This window comes from Podarcis bocagei (genome assembly GCF_964188305.1).
Source record: "Podarcis bocagei genome assembly, chromosome: 5".
Classification (NCBI taxonomy): Eukaryota; Metazoa; Chordata; class Lepidosauria; order Squamata; family Lacertidae; genus Podarcis; species Podarcis bocagei.
In genome coordinates, this window is record NC_138129.1 from 53,308,162 (window position 1) to 53,325,543 (window position 17,382).

The 17,382-nt window shown below is 42.6% G+C and overlaps 1 protein-coding gene across 8 annotated transcripts in view; it reads left to right on the forward strand.

Annotated features, from left to right (window-relative positions):
- RNF220 (ring finger protein 220) overlaps window positions 1-17,382 on the forward strand; it is a 327,427-nt gene that overhangs the window by 116,035 nt on the left and 194,010 nt on the right. For 4 of the 8 annotated variants that reach the window (XM_081195319.1, XM_081195316.1, XM_081195312.1 and 1 more), the window contains one exon: window positions 7,408-7,482. The exons of 3 other annotated variants lie outside the window; for them this stretch is intronic. In XM_081195319.1, coding sequence (XP_081051445.1) covers window positions 7,408-7,482 — 75 coding nt within the window. The remainder of the gene's footprint in view (window positions 1-7,407; window positions 7,483-17,382) is intronic. One more of the 8 variants, XM_081195320.1, reaches the window with a different exon arrangement.

The window sequence follows — 17,382 nt, forward strand, 5'->3', positions numbered from 1 at the left end:
TGGTTGGGGTTGCAGCCATAGCACTGCAGGACACTGTGTCAGGGCATTCTTGCTAGGAGGGGAAACTGGATAAACAAACACAGCTTGTCGCTTCTTCTTTGCTTTGTCCCTCAATTGTGTCCCAACATTGTTATTCCAGTTCGACAATTGTGCCGCACACTGAAGGAACCAGGCATAAATTTATGGGTATTTTGATGTCCTCATCCCTTTACATTACTTGTACTTATGGATATTTGCTTATGAGTGTGGGTCCTTTCTGACTCTCCTGAGAGCCAAACTGTGCCCACCAAATGTTACCCAATTCAAATACAATCTCTTGAATGTTCAGGAGTGTGTGCAGTCTGCATACTGTGTGTGTATTTTATGCATGGTTCCTTAAATATGTACACTTGAAGGAAGAAACTCTTGAGCCAACACCAGGAGCAGGGGTGCCAACAGGAGTAAAATATGAAGGGGCAAGTAAGCCCTGCCCCGCACAACTGATCATATGACACTGTGCACACACTATTTGAATGGCAATGCCCATCAACTGTGAGGGAGCCCAGCCCCCTCAAATATTTTATGGGGGGTCTGAAGACGCCTCGGCCCCTATGAGTTGACTCCTATGACCAGGACTATAATTAAAACACACAAAAACACAAACAGACAAACTCAGAGGTAGCATTCAGAAGTATGAAAATACCTTTGAACATTATGCTACATTGTATGGGGAAATATATTCCAAGAAGTATTTGGCTGCTATAGATGTGTGAACTACAAAGGCCTTTAACTTGCTATCTCAAGATATCTGAGGGTCTGTCTATGTTAACTTATAGAGAGAGCACTTTAATTCCCAAGCCTTCATTACAAGGCATTTTGGAGATGAAAGTCTTTAGAACTTTCTGAGTATGTGGATAACTTGCACACATACACTCAAAAGAAAAAGCCAGATAAATTGTATCGGTTTTTACTCTAGAAGCAATATGCTTTAAAGCAATATATATATATATATGCGCAGTGTAGTGCTGGTCTATGCTGCAAGGCCATCTGATTTTCATTTCTTATCACATGGATGCCCGCATTCACCATTTCAAGCACATGCATTCTCACACCTACCTATTGGCAGAAAAATCTGCATACCCATAACATGCTGTCCACATTTGATATAAAATCCAATGACATGTGACATTTGGAAAAGGTCACTTCTCCCCCCAGAATTCATAATCCTGCTCCAGCCAAAGAATCCACAAGGTCATCATCTCTTCAGTGGGTCTATTGATTCCTCGGGGGGGGGGGGCGAATGAGAAATGGGATAGGGATTTCTTTATCCATTCGGCAAAAGGGGCTGAGGATGGAGAGGTTGTAGGATAATTACTAGGTGATGGGGGAGTTGCCTGTTAGTCTGATGACAGCTTCAGAGATTGCATGAGAGAGGATAATTACAGTGTTGCCCCGCACGACGAATGCCTCGCAAGACGAAAAATTCGCTAGACAAAAGGGTTTTCCGTTTTTGCGTTTCTTCGCTAGACGAATTTCCCTATGGGCTTGCTTCGCAAGACGAAAACGTCTTGCGCTTTTTTTTAAAAGCCGCTTGAAGAGGCGCAGTTGTGACGGACCGTGCTTCGCAAGACGAAAAACATCACAAGACAAAAAGACTCGTGGAACGAATTCTTTTCGTCTTGCGAGGCACCACTGTAGCTGAAAACAATTCAAGAGTCATGGACTCCATAGAGAGCAGGTATCAACTACATGTTCATATGGAGTTATGAAGTAAAGGTCAGGCAAGAGGGGAGAATGGTTTTGCACTTGAGTCATGCTTGTGGCATCTGGTTAGCACTGTGAGAATAGGATGCTAGACTAACACGCTTGGCAGGCTTGATATAGCTTGCAGGCCAAGGCCCATGCCTGACCCTAGAGTGGATTACTGCAATGCATTTACAGGTAGTTGTCTTTGAAAACAGTCTAGAAACTTCAGCTAGTCCAAAATGAGATAGCTAGATTGTTAACTGGCACTGGCCTTTCTGATCATATGTGAGTATTTGTTGTTTGTATCTGTCTGTCTTGTGACACAATGGAAGAGTGCACCTTTTGTTGTAAAGTCAAACCTTTGGAGAGTTACAGTGCCTGCTGTGACTGTAGAGACCAATGCAGGAGAGACATGTTTTATTGCAGGTAGGACAGATGAAGGCATCTGGTTTTGCTGCTACAGGTGCATCATGGTGTTTCTTTTATCTGTGCTCCTCCCAGTAGTCATTCCTCCTCTGGTCGCTGCTGTGGATACATGAGCTAGCTGACTCTAGGCACTTTGATCATCTGCAAGGGATTCCCATACGGCGGGGTTAATGTTGTTAACCTTCATATCTCATTTTCAGACATCTTTGTAACACAGAGTTGGTCTGGCAACAGGCCTAGTGCCTGAAGCCAGCTCCCAGAGGACGTCCTTGGGGATCCTGCCATCTTCCATTCTTTGGACATGATCAAGCCAGCATAGACATTACTGAAACAGAAGCGTGAACATGCTGGGAATGTGGGCTTGGGGGAAAACATAATTGTTTGAGACTCAGTCCTGGAAGGCATTGAGGCATTGCTACTGTCGGGTGTCAGTTGCCTACAACTCACTTCCATAAAGCAGTGTGCTCAATGCTCAAGCCTGGTAGACCTTCATCTTGCTATTAGTTGTTAGTGTCACATTTTCCCATACCCTTTTGGAGAGGTGAGCCATTGCCCCAGCTGCCTTGCCAATACGCTTGTCCAGCTCAGTGTCGATGGAAAGGTTGCTGGTTATGGTAGATCCCAGGTAGACAAAATAGTTTACCATCTCAAGCGTGTGGTCACCAGTGCTGATGTGTGGAGTGCTTGCAACATCCTGACCCAGGAAGTTGGTCTTTGTCAGGCTGATGGTGACGCCAAGCTAGGTGCAGCCTTTTGCAAAACAGTTGATAAGTCTCTGTAGAGTGGTGTCAAGGCTGTGTCATCTGCAGACACCTTCTCTCAGATAAGAACCTTCCACACTTTTGTCTTGAACAGACCCCTGTCAATCCTTGAATGGAAGTATGCACCACCTTCAGTCAAGATGAAGGCACAGGAGAGCAACAGTGAAAAGAATATGCCAAAGAGTGTTGGAGCAAGAACACGGTCCTGTTTCACACGGCTATTTATAGGGAAGGCGTCCAAGGATGAACCTTCATACTGGACGGTGCTGTGCATGTTCTCGTGGAAGAACACAATCATCTTGTGGAGCTTAGGGGGGCATCCTATCTTGTTGAGCAGTGTTAAGGGTCCTTTTGGCTGACAAGGTCAAAGACCATTGTCAGGTCTATGAAGGTGATATACAGGGGGCATCTCTGCTCATGGTATTTCTACTGGCTCAGTGAGAAAATAATGTCAACTGCTGACCTAAACTCTAAAGATGCATTATGACTTGGGATAGGCCCTGTCAGCGAGTAACTGTAATCTGTTGAGAACTATGTGGGCAAAGGCTTTCTCTACAGTACTCAGCAAGGAGATACTATGGTAGTTGTTACAATCATGGCAGTCATCTTTGTTATTATAGAGGGTCAGAATGCCTGGGTTGTGCAAGTCTTGTGGCACAGATCCTTTCCCCCAACTATTCCCATGTGAGGAGTGGGTCAAATTCAAAGTGCTATTTTTAATGTTCAAAGCTCAAAATGTCTTGCTGCCAGGTTCCCTAAAGATCAACTCCTCTGACACTTACTTACACTGACCCTAGGACCTTTAGGAGTTCTTCTCAGGGTGCCAAATGAGGTATGGTGGGTGGCTGTCAGAGAAATGGCATTTTTATTGGTGGCACCCGAATGCTCTCCCCAGAGAGACTCACCTGGGGCCTATGTTATGGTCTTCCTAGTAGCAGATGGCAACCTTTTTATTTTCCTGCTTTAAGACCTTAAGTGGCTTTACCTCAGTTGTGTGAGTGTAAGTTTTATTGTTGCTGGATTTACTTATTTATTTTAATACCATGGCAGGCTTTATTCCACTTAATTTTTATGGTTTTTAGTTTTTATTGTTAACTTCCCATAGGACATTGTTAATTGGGTGGTATACAAAGGATGCAAATCAATCAGTGGATCAATTTATATAGTTCTGGGTTTAACCACATGCTCATGGTGGTTGGATGAACATAGAAGTTGTGGCTTTATTACTATAGAATCAAGAGTGTGTGACGAACACCCACCTGAACTGCAGTTTGTTTTCCCTTAGCAATTGGTTATTGCTACAGGCAGTGGTAACCCTAGCTCTCTTGACTCTTTCCTCTCCTTTGCATATTTTTGACTCATGCTTCTTTCAAGAAGCTCAAGGATATTGTATCCTCACAATAAACCTGTAGATGTACTTTAAATTGCATATGTGTGATACAGGTTTATGTGAACTGATGTCATATTTCTGGTGTGTAGTCGTGAGCAAGATCAGCCCTCATAATCACATAGCTGTCTAGATTTGCATACAGGCAGACTGAAAGTAAGTACATGATTCCTGGGGAGGGCAGTATGGTCAGTGTTCCTGCAGAATTTGAATGGACTGTCTCTTACTATGGTACCAATCTGCATGGCACAGTTAACAGCAAATAGATAGTATGGCTCTATGAAGCTGAGCGGTACATCAGCATGCGAGCTTCCTGGCACATTCCTGTTGAATGCTGGAATGTATAGGAAGCATACAGAAAAGGAAGCCCAGTGTGCCATTGTACAACCTTTCAGCCTTGCACTATGAGAAGCAAAGAGTGTACTTCTTTAGCTTGCTCCTCATTCTTCCAATGTGCAGCACAAATACTTGGGTATCAAGCAAAATGCCAGAGATCAAACACATGATAATTCCCAAATAAATGCAATGTCTTTATGGAAGGCTCAATCTGTAGGCGATTAAGCCATACAACAACAGTATGCTAGGATTGCTAAATTTTGTACCCATCTTTGCAATCAAAATGAGGTCTAATAATTAGAATTCTGAAGGTACCAGAACAGACATTCTGCAGTAAATTTGCCTACCATTGAAAGACAAAAGGCTGGATTCAATTATAAAGGTGGGTTAACGGGAGCCAGTGCAAGGAGTTCTGCTAGTGCAATGGAACTTTCTCTCCTCTCCTCCCTCTGCATGCCCTGCAACCTAAATTGACTAAATGTGTGTTGGGAGAACCCCCAGAACAGCACAGGGAGAGGAGAGGGGAAATTGTTTCATTGGGCAAACTGAAATGCTTGTGCTGATGGAATGATTGGAAAAGTGTGATGATGAATTTCACCCATAATGTTTGTGCTAAAATTGGATTGTAATTTAAATTGGATCGTAATTTGATTAATTGTAGGAATGCCATTAAAATGCATAATTATCAAAACAGATTTCAGAATACCCTTTTTACCACAACACACTGACTGAACCTAGCAGTTCCAAAACTAATCTATGCCAGTTCCAAAACTAATCTATGCCTACTGAATTATTTTGAGATATCTAGTGGGCATCCAGGAAAAAATTGCAGATTTATTTCTGGATTGGGAATTGGGGAAGTTTCCTACTCCCTAATTACAAGCCACACCATTTGTACAATTCTTAAATGTCTTGTTCTATGTCTTATTTTCCTCTTGGCAATAATGGAGCAGCTGTATGCTGTTCACGTTTACAAGTCTAGATCAGATGTAACTCTTGCTGAATTTAAGGGTTGCAATTGGGAGTATACCTCACTGATTTTCAAGCCACCATGTGGGAGAGCATTCCATACTCCTATTGAGGTGACTTTTCAAAGCAGAGAGGACTATTGCGGATGTGGCCCTTTCGTGCTGTCCAAACCACTGTGAGTTATGGCTTCTCCAGCCTCTAATTATGCAGTCAGCCCCCAGTCGCCTGTTCCTAACGAGGCTGACAGGCTAATCTCTCAAGAGCCCTTAATGTGTTATCATCTCTCGCTGGGTGACCTCATATTTCTAACTGCTTTGGTGGGGGGAGGAAGGAAAAGTGTCGTCTGCTCTCCCCCCTCAACATAAAGCCCACATCCTCAGGCTCATCTGTTCAGGCAAGGGAGATCAGCCCATCCATCACCTACCCCGTTGGGCTATTAGATGATTAAAGGCATTTTTTATAATATTTGGGCGAGTTTTCAAAGCTTCTTGCAAAGTGTCTGATTAACACCCGTTTTAACCCCTCACTGGTCAGATTGCAAACCCCAGGAACAGGGGAGATGCACATGGGCAAGACTGTTAAGAGATGCCTGCCTTCAGCAGCATTTGTTTTGTCTGCTCATGCCCAGATCACTGACAAGGTGTGATTCATGGTCCCTGGACACCTGCAGGAAACAGTTCTTCCTTGCCAACTGGGACCTGGTGGTTTATGAGGTTTTAACGGTTCCAGGGGACAGGAAATGGGACCCTGGTTTGTTATGCAACAGGCTGTGCAGGCGCTGATTATGTCTCCTCTTGGTAGCAGATCCATTAGTTGCCCTTAGGAGCAGAGGGTCAGGATGGATTGCAGTTCTGTAGCCCAGCAAGGAAAGCAGCTTGAGATGTGAACACCACACAATCTTTGGCATTTTTTACCTTATTCACATGCTTAGCCTTGTGCCCATTTCCTAGGTTCACCCACACCTCAGGTCACACATTCCTTCCAGATCTGTTCCTTTGGGGAGTTATCTGTTGCAGCTAAAGGCATGGAGACTGGGAAAGTGAGCCATGGGACAGAATTGTGCATGGTAGTGGTCTCTTTGTCTACCAGAGCCCCCTTTGGATTTGGAACTTTCTGCCAACTCTGCTCAGGTTTTTCTCTACATTGATTAACGTTAAGGTACACAGGGTTGTGTACATATGTGGTGCAGTTGCACAGCATGTATAGTCATGATTAAGGCCCTTTGCATGGAGGAAGTGTAGTCATTAAAGGGCACTGAGTAACAAACACAAAACAGAGTTCTGGAGTTAAAAGTTGATCATGTCTCAATTGCAAAAAGTGCCAATATTTTAAGAGAGAGGGTAGCTGACTTTTAAGAGAGAGGCTAGTTACTTGGGGAAAGGGTGGTTTTTCTGCTTCATGCTGTCTGTACATTAAAATGTGATGCCTACTCAAAGAGCATACAACTTTCTTTAACAGGTTTTTGAAGTGCAAAGTATATATGAGTGGAACATTCTTTCTACAGTTTATCTAGCCTTCAAGGCAAATATTCTGATGGATGATACCTTATGGGAAGCTGTTAGTTGTTGGGGGCTTTTGAGAAATGGTCTATTCACAAATGTTCCTTTTGTGCTTTGTTTGTAAGACCCCAGCACTTGAAGCAGAAGCTTCAGATGCTTAATCCCATGACGCTTGCTGAGTTTGGAAAATCTCTGCTGTTAAATGTCACTTGCTCAGTTGTAGGAGTCAATTGATTGATTGTCGTCCTTTGTGATGCTCATTGTCATATTTCATAATCTCAATTTCTTGTCAATTGATTGCCAGATAGAAGCGACAGCCAAGGAGGGCCGCCAGCGTCTGCAGGGGCCAGCCAGCGCATGGCGTTAACTTTCCCTCTCTGTAAGTGTTCCCTTCTTTTATTACTGTTGTGGGGTGGTTCAGAAAATGAATAGAAGAATAGGTTGGGTAGATGATAATAGTCCTGGGGATAACTGTGCTGTTAGCATTATCAAACATGTCACATTTTTCAGGCAAGAAAAGAGAAAATTTATTTTTAATAAAGGTGTTTTCTGGTGCTTGGCTGAGAATAGCACCTAGGAGTCCTGGCTCCCCAGCCCTCACTGCTCTAACTTCTAACTTCTAAAAAGAGCTGGGAATGAACTGAGCATTGTCTCGTCAGGGACAGTTAATTGTAATTTGTGTAGGCATGTTTTAAGGAAAATTTTATTATACAAAACAGAGACATTAGTCTAAATGTTGGTAGGGCTGAAAATTATGGGTGGAAACTACTTGCAAACTGTGTTTAGGATGGTAGGTGGGGTATATTATTGTTATGGGAGGTTCAACGCCATGTAGGCAAGCTGGATCAAAGCTCTGCCCTCTCCTCTTCTCACGCATCTGGGAAGACTTCTGCCAAGATTACTTTCAGTTTCAGATAATCTCATTTTAATGCTACACATGAAGCAGGAATCTTGGTATTCAAACCACAGTTATCAGGACTGGCCTAAGGCATTTTGCTTCCTGAGGCAAAGGACAAGATGGTGCCTCCTCCTCTTCCACATACAGAAACCAGCTGGACTGGCAGCTGATCTTACTTCAACTGTATGACTGTATATCATCCTCCACTGTGCCTGAGGCAGCAGGCCAGGTTAGAGAGACAGTTTAATTTATACAGTTCTCTCCTCCAACAGAGGGGGAATGTCTGGTTTGAAGTTGTTTTGTTTAACAATGAACCAGTGTTCATTTAAAATCAGGATTCCTGGTTTGCACATTATGCTAAAATGAGATTATTTGAAACAGAAATTTATGCCAGTAGAAATCCTCCTCCCAGCCATGAGGTGGCAGGGGAAGAAGGGAGTGGACAACCTGAATGCTTTGCTTGGGCTTGCTATGGTTCATCCATGTCACAGTTCCTAAACCATTGATTACTGTTACCTACAAACCAGCCATTGCTTGGGTGGGTCAGACAAATAATTTATCCTGGATTAGACAGTTTATTTTTATCTATTTAATTCATAAAATTTATATACTGCTGAATAGCAGAAAAAATATCCAAGTGGTTTACAAAAAAGATAAAACAATAAAATAATCACTTTGAAAATTGCAACCATAATTTAAAACATACAGGTTAATACCGCAATAAAAGAGACTGAAACCAATTAAAATTCTTACAAACTTTCTAAACATCTAAACAATGACTGTCAACAGATGCTACTGAAGATATGCAACTGCTTTGCAGTTATGTTAACTCAAGACTGTGTGTATTATGCTTATACAATGTTAATTCATGACTGTTTGTATTAGGCTTCTATTGGGCATTAGACCATACATAATTTGAATTCTACCATAGAACCTACAACAGAGAAAGCTGCTTATACTGAGTCAGACCATTGGTCCATCTAGTTCAGTATTGTCCACAGTTATGACTGGCAACTGCTCCCCAGTTTTTCAGAATGGAACTTTTCCCTAGCCCTACATAGAGAAACTGGAGATTAAAACTGGGACCTTTTGTATGAAAAACAGATGCATTGCCACTGATTTGTGGCCCTTCTCTTCAATTGCTCACCAAGAACCTCAGCTTTTAATTTATTAATTTTTATAGACTTCTGAGTTTCAGGAAAAACTTTGGAAGTGTATTGGAAATGTCTGATGAGAGCTTAGAATGCAATGGATGTTTTAAACAGGGCTTATAAGAACAGAGCTGCCCTTCTGCTCCTTGTTCCCCTGTCTTCTTCAGATTAATGTTACTCTTCTTTCGTTGCCCTGTGCCACAACCTTTCCATTGCTTACAACTTCTGAATGCAACAAAGCTCCCTGTTATACAACAAGATTTACTTAATGCAGATTAATTGAGCAATCTGAATGCCTAATTTGCCATGCCAGGGGGGGAATGGGCTGGATCCCCTGAGGATTGCTGTCACGTAATGGCAATGGGTTTATTCCAGGCCTTTTTGATGTGCCAGACATGAAGGTGGTGCAGTGAAGAGGCATTTCACCACCAGCAGCTTTTGACCTGGCGAGTGCAAACGGCAGGGCTGTGTTTGTGCTGCTGCTGCTGGCCAGGGCTTAAGACTGTAGCCTAAGTCCTACATTGTGTGTAACCTATTTGTAAAACAGAATTTCTACATGAACATGTGAAATGTGATTGATCCATTTATTACATTTAGAAGCCCACCCTTCACTAAGCATTGTCAGTCTTGTTTGAAGTAGGGGGGGGGCTTCGTTTCTTTTGCCCCCTGTATTTGCATTTTACAATGAAAGCCATTGAAACCAGAATCTATTTGATGGTCTTCTCCCATAATTTAGGACATCTTTGGAAATTCCACCCCAATATTGTTCAGGTTGAAATTAGAGTGTGCGCACAAGACTAATAGGTAAACCGGTTTGGAGAGTGGCTGCTCAGATGGCTCCACAACCTGGTTCCGATGGCAGTGTTTTGTGTATCTTCCGCCCCCCCCCACTCCAAACAACCTTTACTGGAAAGCATATGGAAAGGAGAGCAGCCGACCTTTGGCACATTTATTGACACTCCCAGAGTTCATACTGCAACTCTACAATCTTTCCCTGAGATTATTAAAAATTAATTGATCACTTTTATATCCCCCCACGGTGCCCGACACTGTCGCTGCGAGAGGGGCCAAGGGGAGGAGGGCGTGTGCAGGCGTAGCAAACACACTGATAAATGTTAATTACTCTTTTATGGCCCTTGTCAAATTCCAAAGCAAGTCATAAATTCATTAAACTCTAACGGATTAAGCACATGCAGCTTATTTAGCCGCCATAAACAAGATCATTTGTATGTTGGTTTTTCCTTTTTTATTGCTTCAGCAGCAAAAAGGAGAAAAAATTGACTCAGGAGCTCCTGATGGGTTTGAAAAGTTGGGCAGTTAATATCCTGCTGCTATTGTCTCTTATTATTTTGTATACATATAGCTATGTACAATTGATATTTGGCATGATAAATTATTACTGTCTTATTTCTGGATAACAAGAGATAATATAGTAATATACCTTTTAGAGAACCAAATTGCATTGGTGAAAATTCATTCTGGCTTTCAAGTTCTTCAGCAACAAATAGATCCAACTCTTTTGCCAGTTGACATTGATCACAGCACAAAGCATGACCGCCACCTATTTTGTATCTCCCCTGTCATTACACAATGTATAGTATCAATATAATATTATGGTAGTTCTGGTAAAACATGCAGCCTTCTTTTATGATATGGTTTCTGCTTGAATTGACCGCTTTGGAAGTATGCTCAGGAACACCACATTTTCTTAGGATTCAAAACAACAGTATTTTGACTCTTCGGAAATAAGATTCCTTCCTGTAGCACCTTAAAGACCAACTAAGTTAGTTCTTGGTATAAGCTTTCGTGTGCATGCACACTTCTTCAGATACACACTGTGTATCTGAAGAAGTGTGCATGCACACGAAAGCTTATACCAAGAACTAACTTAGTTGGTCTTTAAGGTGCTACAGGAAGGGATTTTTTTTATTTTGACTATGGCAGACCAACACGGCTACCTATCTGTAACCGGAAATAAGATGATTTCCTAAGCTGGAGCATGCATTACCCTACTACAGTCATAAATGTGGCCTCCAGAATGTCATGAGAACTTGTTGGATAGAACACCAGTCTCACTTAATTTCACTGACCTCAGAAGAAGAGATGTTCCTAATAAGAGAAATGAAAAGCTGAGGCAAAGGCACTTGATTGAACTTTCAGTCCATAAGACTGAAAGCTCAGGAACTCATGGTTCAGTGTTATAGCCTACACAGCTTGGTTCTGGTCTCCTGGTCAACTAGTTGACTAGGTCTTCCTTGGAGGAGAAATGGAGCACTGCAACAAAATAAGTTCAGTATACTTAAGCTCCAGCTACTGGAACAGTTGTCTCTGCAAATTCCCTGGAGTGTGGATTTTTAAGTACTGACAGGAGATACTGAAATGATACAGGATGGAACTTAGAGGTTCCAAAAGACAAGGGCTTGCTACTGAAAACAGCAGCTATTTGTTCAGGTCTCCCCTCCGCCTTAACATCTGGTACAGCTTATCCTGTGTCCTCCTGATAGCATTATGCTGCATTTTCCTGTCCCAGTTCTACACGCTTCTGCCACTGATAGAACATTGGGACATGAGCAAAGTTGCATTACACATTATGGAAACAGAGTCGGCACAGGGCTGCCATTTTCAGAAGCAGACTTTTGTTCTTCCATAATGTGTTGTTCTGCTCTGAAATGTGACCATTCAAGTCACAGGGAGACTTGGATCAAGCCTCAGCTGATCCTCTTTGACACAAAAGTCAGTGGTGAGTGAGTCTAATTAGCACGCCACATTATAGAAATGTATGTGAAAAGTTCTAACATTCATACCCAAAATCACCATGTCAACTCTGCTTTTTCAAGGCTGGCAAAGAGCCCTTATTTTGCATGCCTCAAAGTCTCAACCCCCCAAAACAGTATGGTTGCCTGGAGTTGCAAACACCTTTAATTCTGTGCATGGCTGCCCCATGTGGTGAGCTATCGGAACTGCAGCTTTTAACATCTACATGGCAAAGTATTCTTAGGATTTAGACTGGCCCTATCTACCAAGGCTGGCCATTGTGTCCTAAGAAGGGCTCTCAAAGTCTTCCTGCTTGGCTTGGGCATTACTTGAGTAGCAAGCTCTTTCTGGCTCTCTTTCTTTTCGGTGTTTCTTGTCTCTTACTCCTTGGTTCAGCTCTTGGCCCTCAGTTAACCTATAACAGATCAGCTTTGACAGATCAATCTTAATTTAATTTTTTTACCGCAACAAAGCATTATAGAACACATACAGGAATCTATTTTGCAAGACTGCAGATGTCAGTCAAAATGGTCAGACAGGACCACAACAGCCTATCGTTACAACAAGTGAGATCTGGGGTGGTATAGTGGCTAAAAGACTGGGGTTGCCATCCTAACCCACTTATCTGGGAGCAGATGCCAATGAATTTAATATGACTTGCTTTTGAGTAGATATGGTTAGGGCTGTGCTGTGTGTGACTAATCAGAAAATTTTCAGTTCAAATCTCACTTTCCCCATGAACTGACTTGATTGCATTAGGCAAGTGATTCCCCCCTGCCCCCCATTTTCTGCAGCCATCCATCTCCAATATAGGAATGATGATAGCATTGAGCATTACAAGGTTGTTGTCTACAGCAGGATAATGTATGCCAATCAAGTGCTTTGAACATCATAAAATGTCCAAAGCACATAAACACCCCTTGCTTTCTGCTTAATTATAATAAGTAGAACCCCAAAACTTCCACTGGGACAAATTTGACACCACTGTTTTCTCCTCAGTTAAAAAAGGGCCACTAATAAGCATCCAGATATGGCATTGGTCTTGGTCCTACCCATTGGTTCATTGGAATATCTGTGGGGCTCCCCTTGCCTCGAGACATAAAAATCTGCCCCCATGTTTGATGGATTTATGAGCACAGGGGTGGGCAGTCAGGGGTTAATGGAAGAACTGTGCCCTGTGCTCAGCGGTAGCTAACAGCCACTAGCTAATAACTTTATGGCTTCAAAGCAAGGCATTTATCATGCTGAAGTTTGTTTATGCACTAGTTATACAGCACATTATGGCAGATCTAAGTTGGACTGATAAATTCTAGATGACAAGGAAGGCTACTGAATGGGGCTTGCCGAGTCCAAAAGACCAGTAGCTTTTTCCTGAACTCTGCTTCCAAGATAAGATTGTTTTCCCTCTCTGTTGTTTAGTGTGCACAAAAGTGCATAAATTTAATGTAAAAGAAGACATGGATAATGTCCAAGACTTTTGCAAACCTCCCGCCTTGTGAACAAGAGCTAGCAGTGTGTATGGATAGATGTGTGCATAACACACTCATTTTCTGCAATACAGAAGTGGAATCATGTGGCCAGAATAAGTACAAATCAGGCACAATTGTCCCCCCCCCCAGTGTCTCTTATTTATGTCATTTAATCTATGTGGACGAGGGGTTGGGACCAGCCATCAGGAATGTTTGCAAAGAGCAAGTGTTGAACTCTAAGCCTTTATCACAAAGCATTCCCTAAAGAACCCTTTGGAATTTTGAGCTGGCACTGGCACTTTTGCATATTTTCAGTTTTCCTATCAGCATGCTGACTATAAGTTAAAATCAAACCTGAAATTCCTGTTCCATAAGTGTTAATTCCAAGTATGATTTTGCTTTGCAAGGAGCAATTCTGGCAGAATGGAATATCTGTGGAATGCTGAAAGAAAAATGTTGGCATATTCTATTTTGGTGGAGACATTCTACATACTGCATTATGACAAACCTAGGATTGCAACCCAGTGTACACTTTATGTGCACTGTACATACCCAACATGGTACCCTCCATACATTGTTGTATTTCAGTTCTCGCCAACCCCAGCTAGCATGGCCAGTGATCAGGGATGATGGGGTATAGTCCAGTCTCTGGAGGATGTTGGAACCCCGGGGGGCAACTCATCTTCCTGAGAGGGGTTTGCATGGTGTTAAAACAGAAACAGAAGGGAATCTCCAAATTCCCACACAGTCCCAATCCTCTTTGCCTGTGTTTACTTTATATTTGATCTTAGACTGATATCCCTAAGTTGCAGCTTTCACTTCTGGTCTCCCCTTCACTTCTCTTTTGGATCCTTTTGGGAGAGGTCACCCTTGCTTTGTCTGCCAAGCACAAAGAGGCTATCTCTTTTCATGTCTTAGTCTCATTGGTACATTGCATTATATGCTTAATAAATTTCCCTGTGATGTATTTACAGAAACAAACATAGGCATAGATATACTTGTCAGTGGCTTAAGTGTGATTTATCATATAAAAGTGGAGTATAAATAAATAAAGTTAAACTGGAATAAACACACTGGCCTGACAAGACAAGGAAGGGAGATCTTGGAAGGTGGATGGAGACATGAATTCTTGGGCCCCAACAATGGAAGAGGTAAGGCACAGTAGTAGAATGCTCAACACAGGCTCTGCTTCTGTGTGGTGACTGGTGCTTCAAGCAAGATCCACACTTCCACTGCGTGTTTATCCAGATGCCCAACAGTTTATGGGGTTCCCGCAGTGACCCATTTGTAGAATGGTTGGATTGTGTAGTCTTCATCTATATCTATGCCAGTGTACTGATATATGTATCCTGATCTGAAATGTTTTGTGTTAATATTTGTATACATTTGCATGTTCACCCCTGAATTGCCTGATAGTTCCTGCATGTGTGTTCCTTGGATACATAAATTTGTTCGTTCATGTGACTGGAGAGGTTTCCCTCCATAGTTGTGTATATGTGTAATGATGTGTATGGTGGGCATCTGAATTATATTGTTCTGTGTATTGTGATATGGTTACCTCCTGCTTCATGACTGTGCACATATGTTTGTACATGAACACATAGTCTGCTGTGACAGCGTGGTTACATTGTGTTCGTGGGTTGGTGTGCAAGTCTTTGTATGTGAGTGCCAGCCCTTGTGGGCTGTAAATCCTGCTGCCCAGCTGAGGAGGTTGAGCGGTTTATTGCTCAAGGCCAGGCCCATGAATCAGGCAGAGGTGTCGGAAGACGCATTAACTCGTAGCCTTTGCTCAGTTGCTGTGTGGTTCCAGGAGGGGCCCTGGAGGCAGCGATTAAAGGCGGCACCTTCCCCTTTCAGTTTTATGGTAAGAGGAAAGCAGTAAATTAGAGGCCCAGAGGCTTTAGGGCAGGCCTCGCCCTGACATTGCTACCTGCTGCTGCCCTGACAGCAAGCAAGTTAGGCCCAGTCCAGCCCTGGGACAGAGAGCTTTCCAGTGGACTGAGGAGCGAGATCTGTAGTGTGAGAGAGCTGATTTGTAACAACTCTCCTTGGATAACTTTGAATTTGGGCCTGTATACAGGTGCATTTTCCAGCACAACAAACATTTATTCTTCTTTACAGGCAAATGCACATAATGCACAGGCAGTGCCACAAACTCTGTGTATGGTATATAAGGCCCCAAAGTGTATAAGTTTCATAACATGGGAATCACCCAGTTGGATTGGAAGTAGAAAAGCTGTACCTGTGAATGTTGACAAAAATTGTGACATGTCTTTGATGTTCACTTTGGGGACCAAGGACAGGGTGAGCTTGAGCAAAAGAATAACTTGAGGACAAGTAGGTCCTATGCAATTGCTTATACAGTGATGTCCACTTAATCACTTCTGTATCTTTAGTTCTTCCTACAAAGGACTTATTCTCATGTTGCTATTGTTGTTAATATTGTACACATATTTTATCCTCGCCTGAATGTTTTCTCAAGTAATGGAAACCTAACAAGGAGTGCTTGGTCCTCACCTCTTAGGATAGTTTGCATTCCCTGGTTTACCCATTTCTGCATTCATTTAATGTTGAGAAGCATCGTAGGGAATGTGGGAGACACAGGCATGTTGTAAGACTGAGAAAAATAACAGAAATTTACAGCCACACATTTAAGAGGTGACACCAAACTGTGTGCTTGCCTGCAGGACTGCTCGTGATAGTGTTATGCAACACAGTAGAAAGAAATCCATAGGTGATTAGTGAGTTTTGTGAGGGCATTGTTTGCTGATTGGACATTTATGGGAAATTGGAGTAAGTACAGAGAAGAGGAAAAAGGATGAAAGATGAAGAATGTTAGACATATCCAGCTGAAGAAAAAAAGTTTACTTTATTTAGCTTGAAACTGACTTCCATTTAATAGAAGCTGCCTTCATTACTTAGCATGTTAAGCCTTTAGATCAGGCTTTCCTCTTGAAGAATCACTGTGGACTTTGATGCATGTACTATGAAGAACTTGAGGACTGATTGCTTTATCGTAAAATATGATCCATTATGTGAGACTCTTATTTAAGAAGAACAGGATTGATTCTTTTGTCATCAAAGTTAATTTCTATGAGTCAGTGTCTTAACAAACACATGGTGACTGCTACTGTGGTGTCACAACTTGTGGCATTGGTGGTGTGGCACAAGGCAGTCTGGAATACCAGCACAACATCATGGTTCAAACAATGGCCACCTTCAACATTCACAGGGAGTTGTATCCAACACTGCAGGCATGAGGTTTTGCTCATGCACTGGGATTTCCCCTCCCTGTCTCCTTCAGTCCCCTCCCCCATCCCCAAATGTGCTCTGGAGGGTCTTCCAACCCTCTGGAGCATATTCTGAGGGTGCATTGGGGACTGCAGGAGAGAGGAGAAGGGATTTTTTTGTTGCACAAGTAGAACAGCAGCAGCATTAAATATGAAGCAACAGGGCTGGAACTAAAGATGCTACTAGAAGCCCAGAGCTGCTGCCACTCAGTAACTCTCCCCACTTCTTGGTAACATCTAGTATAACCTAACCTTTGACATGGTGTCATCATGTTGCCTGTTTCCTCCCTCTGTCTCCCTGACAGCCAATAATATAATGTAGGAATGGGGATATGCACAACACAATCACTTTGAGTTACATAATGTGTTACATTAGACCAGCTTTCCCCAACCTGATGACATCCATGTGTTTTGGACTTCAGCTCCCATCAGCTACAGACAGCACAGTTGTAGCCTAAAACATCTAAAGGGCATCAGATTGGGGAAGACTGTACTAGACATTGCCAGGAAGAGGGAAGAAAGATGGAGCAGCTGCAGCTCCATGTCTCTGATAACGTCTTCCTTGTGCATGACAGTGTGAGGTGAAATATTTGTATGGGGCTTTGCAAGTGTTCCAGTTTTGTCATCCATTTTATCAGGTTGTACCAGAGACGTCCCTGGTGCCTGGGTATGTCTTAATACCCCTAGCACCACTGTAAGATGTCTGCCAAGGGAAAT